This window comes from Apteryx rowi, unplaced genomic scaffold, assembly GCF_003343035.1.
Source record: "Apteryx rowi isolate R43461 unplaced genomic scaffold, aptRow1 scaffold_50, whole genome shotgun sequence".
NCBI classification, from domain to species: Eukaryota; Metazoa; Chordata; class Aves; order Apterygiformes; family Apterygidae; genus Apteryx; species Apteryx rowi.
In genome coordinates, this window is record NW_020450761.1 from 3197333 (window position 1) to 3207899 (window position 10567).

A 10567-nucleotide genomic window follows, 5' to 3' on the forward strand; every position below is an offset into this window, starting at 1 on the left:
GGTAATTTGTTCTGTACCTTCTTTTTGCCTAATTTGCTATGTCATCCATCAAGAAGAAGCCGGGAAATAATAGTGAAGCCTACATTTAACCTGTCTATCTGCTTTTGCTGTGACATTCTCATTAATGTTCACTTCTGACCTGTTTCTTCCTGTGCTGTCTGTTGCAGTGCTTCACAGCCACAGCAGGGTGCTAAACAATATTAGAGGAAACCGAAGCTAAAGTCATATGATTTCCACGCAGCTGGTTGCAAAAGCAGTTGTCACTGCCTTCCTGGTGCAGCATGGCATTTGGACTTGGTATTCTCTGCCTGTTACTATGGGCAATAACAGGTAGGAGTTTACTTCTTGTGTGTCTGAGTCACGCAGAACAAGTGAAGCGAATATTCCTGGAGTGTGTATGCATGTGTCAATGCAATATGAATAAGCCGAGAGCTGGGAAATACTGTGGCTCCTCGGTGGAAAAGCTCTCATAATGTTTGGCCTCATAACAGGCAGTCGGTTGCAGTGGAAGAGTGCAGTTCTGAGCAGCTGTTTGCAGTGATTTCTACTGGACTCTGCTACGATGGTTTCAGAGGAGATGTGCAGTGTGAGAGCAGGTAAAGGGAGAGATCCAGGAGATTTTTCCCTCCTTTTCTCTTCTGAGGCAGCTGTAATTTAGGAATTACTGATAGCAATAAAGAAGAAAGAAGGTTGTATCAAGAAGGGAAGATCAGAGATATCAGCAGAACAAGGATGGAAAACGTTATTGGCTGTATACATAGAACAGATGCCACAGGAAAAAGCGGTGTCTTGAAAACTGAGTAATGCAGGCATATTGCTTGTGTTCTACACTAACTTTTTTTTCTTCTGAAGTGTCATAGGGCCCTTGATATATGAGTAGCAGAAATGCATTTGTTCTCATTTCCCACTTCCCATACCCTCTTCAAACACATTGTAATTCTTTTCAAAGACCATGGACAAATACTGTAAGTTTCTTCTTCCAGCCATAGTGGTTAATAGTTGGCTGTAGGTAAGTTATTTCCATAATCAGACAGATGAAGAATGGTGGTGATTCTTAATACTGCCTCTGTCATAGGGAAATTTAATCCAATGTGGCTGATTTTGACATGGAAACTACAGAACAATAAATGTGAATTTGGGATTTACTTCTTAGAAGGCAGTGTTTGAATTCTGGCTGTGGAGACACTGGCAGTATCTATATTAGCAGCAACTGAGAAAATAATTCCCAGTTATCTGGCTTTCATCTCCTGTGATACTGACAGGATTGGCTGTTTAATGAGGGAGATCCTTGCTAATGTGCTGAGGCTTAAATTGACTACAGAATTTGGAAATGATGGGGAACGGAGATAGGCATTAACTACAGATGTGCTGGCAGTTGGTTTGAAATAGTCCTCAGCATCACTGTGACAATCTCATAGTGCAAAGCATTTGAAAAAAAAAAAAAAGATGGAGCTGTTATTTTGTGTTGTAAGCAATACGTGCATGTCTTTTATTTATAAACTAGTAAATAAAATCATCTCCTGTGAGATATCACAGAGTACCTGCTATAGAGTCCATGGCAGTATCTTTAAAAAAAAAAAATTAATGGGAAGTATTCATGTGTGGTGAATACTGAATTCTGTTTGTAAAGAATGTCACAACTTATGCTTTCAGTAATGCTGTTAATTGTTAGCAGGCTAAGATATCYGCCATGCGTCATAGAAAGCTTTGCTTTCATTCTTTGATTGCATTTTTGCTATGTTTTCTTGATTTATTTGAGAACAAGGCAATTACACTTGGACTGCTGGCTGTATTCCAAACCTCTCTCCATATCTCAGGCATCAGCACACAATGTTTAGGGCATAATACATTTTAGTATCACCCCTCCTTTTGTTTATTTATTTCTACCTTGATAATTTGCTGGTATTTTCCATCCAATTAAGATCAACTCTGATTGAAGTGGAAGGGACCTGCTGATTTCCAGGATGTGTTTGCTGTAATACGTCGATAGATGCTCATCTTTGTCACGTCAAAAAGACTTTGTTTTTGTGAAAGCTTCAAGGTGAATTGTCTCAGGCTCAGAAAACTGCTAGATGTTCATTCTGCAGTTCTTGTTTTCTCTGTCCAGGAGATTGTGCCTCTAATATCTACCTTTTCTTAAAAGGGGGGGGGGAGGGGAGAAATGCAGAAAGAAAGGAGTAAGCTTTTAAGACCTCCATCCCCAACCTTTCCCTCCTTTTCTTTTTTAAACCAAATTTCCTTGCCAATTATGTTAACTAAGTTAATGAGAAAGCTGACTTGGTAAGAAAGGCTTGACATTGCATCCTTGAGAGAATAGAGAAACTGGGGCTCGGGAGTGAATGTCTTCAGAAGGTGATCTGAAGAATATGCTGTGGTTTGTCAAAGGAATTGAGATGGAGTGCTCTTCCCTCCTATTTAGATAGCATTTGTTAGTTTGATGGCCTATTTTTTGTGTGCGTGATGGCTTTGGTTGATAGTGTTGGGCTGCTTTTCTTGGAAAAAGACACTAGAATGATAGGCAGATCACCTAATGGATCCTGACCTCTGCCAGTGACCCTGATTAATGTTGGTGCCTCTCAGGAGACTTGAGCTAGATGTGGCAATAAGTATTGGTGCCTTACAGGTATGCTTGTGTATGCTGCCTCTGTCACTCAGCATCTCATGCAGTTAGGATGACTGGTTTCCCAGGTCTCTGGATGTAGCTCGTAGTTGCTCCATGTAAGGTATCTTATAATGCAGTCTAATTCCACTGGATCACATCCATTCATTGATGAAATCAGCTTATATTGAAATAGATTTGAAGTATTCTGTCCATTTATAAAAATCAATAGGTGTTGTGCTAATGCATTCAAAAAAAGAATCTTTATATTTGTCAATATAAATACAAAATATAAGCTGCCATTTCATCTGCATTGGAGTTGTTTTATGCGCTGATCTGTCACTGAGAGAAGATACAGCTTTCTGTCACAAATACAGTTCAGTTTGCAACTGGGAATCCAGCACCTTGGATTAAATTCAGTGTAGCTCTCCTCTTGAATAGGCATATTCTAATCTGGCATTTGAGGCAGATTTTGCAGAATGGTTTTATTGAAATGCATTCCTACAAACATAATAAAAGCCCTACTGGCTGACTCTCAGCTTTCAGATGCTCTGTGTTCATATGGTGGTGCTTTGTTCTGAGGTCAGTCRTTCCAACCAAAACACAAAGAGGGTTTGGTGGGTAACTGCAGTTACAAGTGTGTGCTCTGTTTTCCTTCATGCAGCCCTGCTATTTATGTGACCTACCAGTGTCTTTGTTAGGCGTCGCCAGTATCCCTTTCTTGAGAAACACTCCCCTCGAGTATGTTGCAAGCYATCAATTTTCAATATACTTTTCTACTGCTAGGCTTGAGCTTTGTGAGGAAGAAGATGAATACCCTTTTCTTCCCTTGTACTTGCCCGTGAAACACAGAGCAGGAGCATCAAAGGACACTTTGAGACTTGGATATCCCTTTGAAATAACAGTGGAACCACTGGTTTGGGGACCCTGTGGATTTTTTGTTGCTTATAATGCCAAGACAAGGTGTTTTAATAATGTGTTCTGGTTCTGACAGGTGTTACCTGCTTTCCAGAGAGACTAGAGGGTGTAGTGCCCGATGATGACTGAGATCAGTTCATGTTGCCCGACATCTCTGTTGGAAGTGGTCAGGCAGCTCCTCGTGGAGGGACTTGAGGGCTGCAGATGTGAACCTGCCCTTCTGGTCTCCAACTGCAAATATCCAATGTCACTAATGGGACAGACAAGCATTTCTGTCACATGATTCAGCATGCTTGGATGCTCACATGTAGGAGCACTTCAGGAACTTCAGTCACGTAACAGGGAAAGCTCTGAGGTTCTTGGGCAGAGACAGAGAATTAAGGGAGAGGAGGCTGCAGGTTGGATGAAATGTTTTGACATGGTCTGCAGTTTGGGCACATCTGGATTGTGAGCATATCCACAGTCCCATCTGGCCTTAACCTCCATGAAATTACAACTTCTTGGGAAATCTCATCTAACCTGCTGTTCTGAAAAGTCATTCTTTACCTTTTTTCCTATTTAAATAGCACTTAGTGATTGACATTGACAGATCATTGACAAACTGGGATGATAGCAATTCATGAAATGAAGACAGCATTTGGAGAGATCCATCAGGTCTGCTGAACTAGTGAGAGGGCTTTGACAGATCCTGGACACAACAGATGAATTATAAGCATCGTGCAGACTGCTACTGTAAGGACTGCCAAAGCTTTGCAGTTCATTGTGTGTAGATTTAATTAGAATACTATTGGTCTTAGCTTTATGTCAAGGATTTGCCTCTATGTAAATTGGTGTTTTTTCTCTTTTTGCTTTCCTCCTTCGTGTGCAGTGTTGAATCTACAATCAGCATCCTCACTGAGGTCCAAAAAAGCACTTAGTATCCCTGATGTATCCCTGTTTAAAGACCTGTGAGATTTCGGGGAAATGGAGAGGAAACGCCAAATAACCTAAGAGCAGCCTGCAGAGAGAGAATGAAAATATATTCATAGTGTRCAGAGATTTTGGTTGTTACCAGAGGAATTGATGCAATGACACCTCAGATGTTGATGAAGTTTTCACTAATCTGGCTTTTCTGGTTTCCAGGATAGTACTTTCTGTAGGCCCTTATTAAGCTGCTGGAGTTTAAGCCTTTGTCAGCATTTATGATATAAATCCTGCTTTTTAGGGGTTTATGATTCAGCTGTGAAAATTGGCTCTAGCTTGAAAATTGGAATTCAAGTTCTCATCTTAGGAGACTGCATTTAAAAAAAAAAAGAAAGTGATTTTACTTTGCTCCCAGAACTTTATCAAAATTGTTTCAACATCTTATGCTGGTAGGGAATAGCAAAACTCATTTCGTGTTCATATAGCCTCTTCCTTCTCAAAATTTTCCCAAATGAGGTACAAATTACTTGAATAGGTAAAACTCATTGACCATAAAGATAGAATGCAACTAGTTTATGCCTTAAACAGAGTGGAGAGAGCAGATATCAAGAATGCAGAGACAAGCTTACAATTCCTGTAGGAAACTGCTCTAGGGCCTTCCATGCTCACATAGATCAGAGGCTTCCAAGCTGTGAGGACAGTGTGCCACATGAGCTATGTGCTACATGCAAGCTGGATGAATGTGTAGGCTACAGGTGGTTCCTATTTAAAAAAAAAAAAAAAAAAATTGTCCAGGGCTCCTGATGTAAGGTCTTTTTTCAAAAGATGGTCAAGAGTAAGCTGTGTAGTGAAGAACTGAGTTAGTCTTTCTAATACTTGAGCCTGTGGCTCCTGAAAGGTTATATGTGTAAATTTTGCTTCCCTATAGATTATTAGTAACCTCCTGGACAGCCGGGAATTAAGAAGTCTGGAACGCTGGTGGTGGGAAAGAGGAAATTCTTGAAGAGCTTTGGAGTGCTTGTCTGGAACGTGACAAATAAAACATCAGACTGGCCTGGCTGAGGAATAGCAGTAGATCCCAGTTTGGATTTTGAGCTTGTCCTATGCTTCCCAGGACACTGGGAGCTTGAATCCTTTCACAAGCAACGGCTCTGCCTCTTTGAAGGCATATGGCGCTGAGCTGCCCTTTCAAAGGGACTGGTGCTGCAAAGGTCAGAGAATGCCAGTGAGGAGGTAACGGGAGGAGGAAGGAAATGATTCTGGTCAAATGCAACTTTTCTTGGTGCAAGGGCTTAATTTTTCCTGTTTTGCATGTTCCCTGTTGACTTGTGTCATTTACAACTGTCCCCTTCTTTCTGCTTTCTGCCTACTGCACTGCTTCCTGTTAGGGAAAACAAACAGGCCAGTCTACATGGGGGTGGTTCTGTTCTTGCAGGGCTTCCCACTGGGGTAATCAGCCATGATAACCCCAGTATTAGCAGACTGACCCAACTTGTTGGGCACTAAAAAATGTTGACCTCCAACCTGTTCAAGTGCTAGTTGTTCTGTGAATCTGCCAGAAAGATCAGGGAGCCTCCATTAGGTTTGCAGTTAGTCCCTCTGCCTAGTTTGGGTAAGGTCTCCAACCTGCTGCGGTGAATGTGTAGCTGCAGAGCTTCAGGGCTCTTGACATCCATAAACTCACTGGCTTGAGGAAGGGCATGGGGGCTTCCTCACCACAGGAAGGAATCCCTTTAAAATGAAACTGTATTCCATTGTGTGACCTTGTAAAAATGGCACCTTACTTGCTTAACTGGGTCTCTGGACATGTCAGTGCCATTCTGTTGTGGACATAACAAGGCACGTGTGTTGGAAGGGGAATGCTTGGCTTGCAGATCTTTTAGGCAGTTGATGGTCCAGGGACCAGAAGTCTTTGAGGACTAGTAACTGAGGGAGGCTGTCTTTCTAAAGGTGAACATGAATGCTTACTTCTGAAACAATAAACAGAATTGCCTGTTCCTATTTTTGCAGTTACTTTCCAGAGCAGAACAATGCTTTAATTTCTCATCCCAACTGACTGAAGGAAAAAAAAAAWATGGTAATGCTTGCTGTTGGCTGCGGTCATGGCTTAGCAGACATGAGTGTTAATGTGACCTTTCCTGTGTCAAATTTTCAGCAATTTTTCTGCAAATACAAGAGACCTTTAGCTACTTATTACTTGAGACCATAGCAAACTGGATATTGGGGAGGGGGAATGAAATCAGAGATCAGATCAAATTATTTGGAAGTAGATTTTATATCACTATCTGAAAACAACTAATAGACACACCTAGCGTCAGGCTGAAATAGCCTCTTTAATTCTTCCAGTTTTGCGCAGCTACTGTTGGAATTTCAACTCGGCCAGGAGTAACTTTATCTGAAGCAAGAGGTGAAACTATAATTGCTTTGATATTTGGATCACGCTGTTAGATGTAATTTAGAGTTGGCTGGGAAATAATTTTCCCATTGTACGGAAATTCTGGAGCAAAATTTTTTTTTCCCCCATTCCTTATCAGGATGAAGCTGAGACCATTTGACATTTTGGATAGGGAAAAAGAAGGAAGCTGAGATTTGTGGCTATGGCACTCACTTGGGCAATTTAGGTTCAAAGTCATGCTTTACCTTGGGAGTGTGCTGAGTCATGTTTCTGTTTTACCCTTTCAAAGGCCTGYTTCCTATGTTTCCACTGATTTACAGTATTAACTAAATGGATATATGTTTCAGAATAACAGAACGGTTAAATAGGCTGCCCGACTCCTGCCTTTCTGCTTTAACCCATACCTCCTCTGGTGGCCCTGTGAAAATTGTGTGGTGCAGTTAAAGGAATGATTTATGGTGGCAATTCGGAACCTCTACCAGTCTTATGTTTTTAGAGGTGAATGGGAATGTGGAGGAAATAATTATACACAACGGGGAAGAAAAATGCACAAACTGGAACATCTCCTGGGTGCAAATAAAGATACCTCTTGTCTGGGTTGCTAGACAGGAGAAGTTATTTTAAGTTCGTGTTCCCCTAGATAGATTTCTCACTCAAAATGTCAAGTGGAAGAATAAACAGCATCCCAGCACTGTATGAAATTGTAGCTGGAGACTGAAGAATGGTACTTGGAGCTATTTATCCTTTTTGTCAGCTGTCTATTCAGTTATATATGCATTTGCAAGTCAAAAAGTGATTGTTTGTTTTCTGTTTTTCCTCTCCAAATACCCAGCTCTGCAAAGTCATCGTGAAGTCTGTTCCTCTCAGTCTCTCTGCCATGCTGGTTGTGCAGAGGGGAGAGAAGTCGGTAGTTGAATGACAGGCTGTGCAGCCAGCTTGTCCCTTAGGGCCAGGTTGTTGGGAATATTCTGTGGTGCAGTATGTTTTTGCATTGAACTTAAAAACTAGCTTGCAAGCAATACGTTCACCTCCAGCAGTACCATGCTCCACAGGTACTTCAGAAGCTGCTCATAGACCGTGTGTTGTGAGGCAGCATGCTGCAATCCAGCCTGGAGGAAGTGGTGGAAACTCTGGTTGTTGGTTAGAGTGTATGTTTGGATAGTGACCACATCTTCTGAGGGCTCTGGGTTGTGGTCAGGCATAGTCTGTATTGCTGGCCTCTTCCTGCTCCTTGATTTCTTTTTTCTCCCTTGTCAGCTCAACAGATGTGAGCTGGAATCCATTACTCAAGCTGTCTTTTTTTTCTTATTCCTCCTGGCCTATGCTATCATTCCTCATGACTGGAGGAACCTCATAAGTGGAGGCTTCCACTACGAAAACTCTGCTGACACCTTTGTTAATGAGCTGCCAGGCAGGAAGAATCAAACTCTGCCTTTCATAACTGTGTTRGTTCTATAGTGGTGACATTTTGTTTTCTTTAGTTGAGTGAGCAAGTCTAATCGAAAAACATGTTAAGAAGAATGTGCTCATTTTACTTAATAGTCTTTTGAAGCATGGCCAGATTCTTCAAATTGCATTTTGGAGAAGGGAATTCTGAAGAGAAGTCATAACATGTAACCAGGAAGAAGACACATAGGGAAAGATTTAAAAAATTGACTGAGAGATACATTATGTTGATCTGTGCTTAGTTTAAACACCTTGCCCTCAGTCTGTGATGTGCTATGGAAATAATTCTGCTGTCCTACTTAAAGATCACAACTTCACTGTGACATCTATTAAGAAGGAAAGATGTTCCCCTCTGGAGCAAGCTGTTGAGATATCACAGGAACTAATGGTTAAAGCACTAGGAGTTTTAGAACTTAATATTTTTTCCCCAGCTTTCTGATTAAGCCCAGCAATTATGTTGGGTCATCGGAGACCCTTCATGGAGTTAAATGAGATGGCAGAAGTTTTTCATATGTAGATCTTTTCCCACCTTCTCCCTCAAATGGAACGTTGACATGTTTTCTTACTTTTTATTTGAGTTTTGTTTTAAAACATGGTTTTGCTCGCAATGCCATGGGGGGAATGGAGGTACCCCATGATTTTTCTGTTTCCTGCTCTGTTCTTGTTTTTAAATATTGGCAACTCACTTTGCTGTCTTTATGCTGGCATTTGTACTGGTAGCAAGGGAGTAAGGGAAACTTTGTAAAATGTGTCAAGATCCTATTGAAAAATCCTTCTAAGTACAAATACTACTGCATATGGACACATTGAAAGAAAAGTAGTGGTGACATTAGTGCAAAGTAAATGTGTTTGTTTAAGCTTTGTACCACCGATTTTTCTCTTGTCTCCTATGATAAGCCCTTTTTGTCATAGTACATTGTATTATGGTTTGGTTATAGTTTTGTGCCTCATATTGGTGTTATTGTTTCAGGTTTCTATTGTGAGCAATGCAGAGAAGGAGCCACATACTCAGGTGCTGTGATATCTCCCAACTTAGAAACCACTAAAATCATGCGAGTTCCCCATGCTATGTCAGTGTCCGACTGCATGGCAGCCTGTTGCGACCTCTCTGGTTGTGACTTGTCCTGGATGTTTGAACGGCGCTGTTACATCGTGAACTGTCAATACAAAAAGAACTGTGAACCTAAAAAAATTGATACAGTTAAGTCCTATCTTACTTTTGTGCTGAGGCCTTCTCAGAGGCCATCCTCGCTGCTGGGCTATGGGCAGGTGATCCCAAGCATGGCGCACACTGTGGGACTCCAGAACGAGCCCTCTGAGGAAGTGAGTAGCCTGAAGGAGCTGTCGCTGCTTGGCAAAGATCCCAGCCTTGAGGAAATACCAGAGTACATAGATGATTATAAGGAATTGGAGCAGGACCCCTTTCAGATGGACATCAAACATGAGCAGAAGGAGAGCACAGATTATGCTGACTGGAGCCTGATGGTGACAGGTGAAAATGGCTTCAACTCTTCAGTGGGTGATGATGGAGATAACCAGGAAGACTTGGCTGAAAAGGAGGGGGAAGCTGCTATAGCAGAAAATGCCCTGAATAAAAACAGTTCTGAACTGAGCCCTGTCACTGAACACTCCCTGGAGAGGTYGTTGTCTCTTCCAGAGATCACGCCGTTCCCAGTGAAGACGTCGGAAAGCGGAACAGCTGTTCAGCTGCTTGTGCAACCTGACGATGCTTTGCAAAAAGAGGTATGTGTGCCCTTCAGGAAGCRGGGAGAGTCCAGCATGGCTGCTTTGCAGTTTTTGTTTGTCAAATCAAATTAGGCTATTGATTTGAAACATAACCCTGGGGAACTCAAACACAGTCTTGAAGTTCCGACTTACAGTCCTGCTGCAGCACAGAAAAGACTGAAGTGGGGTATTTTGTCTTACTTAAAGCTGCAGAATTGCTGAAGGACGCTGTCTATCAGATGATAAGGAGCAGAGCTCTTTCTAGGACACTACAGGGTTTCCTTTGAAATTTTCAGATGTGTGGGCTTGGACCTGGTGTAATAGCAGTCTTATGGTATTCTGCCTTTCTTACCTCTGATCCTGTTGTGACCCAGTAGAAAAAGTTAGCTGAGCAATATTAGTGGACCCTCTAGTGTCCCATGGCCTAGACCAGGAAATGTTCTCCATTTGTATTAACCAGTTCCATCACTTGTGATTAACGGGGTTCTAGCCCCTTCAGGACAGGGAGACATCACCAGGAAGGTTGAAACAAACTATAAAGCCAGCATCTGCTGAGGTTTTTTTTTTTTTTTTTTTTTTTT

General features: G+C 41.8%; 1 protein-coding gene across 1 annotated transcript in view; it reads left to right on the plus strand.

The window, feature by feature from the left end:
- Positions 1–253: 253 nt before the first annotated feature.
- The window catches only part of KIAA0319 (KIAA0319 ortholog), a 43110-nt gene continuing 32796 nt past the window's right edge, over positions 254–10567 (plus strand). Inside the window, exons 1-2 of the mRNA XM_026079849.1 lie at positions 254–330; positions 9232–10004. Coding sequence (XP_025935634.1) covers positions 282–330; positions 9232–10004 — 822 coding nt within the window. The 5' untranslated portion in view covers positions 254–281. The remainder of the gene's footprint in view (positions 331–9231; positions 10005–10567) is intronic.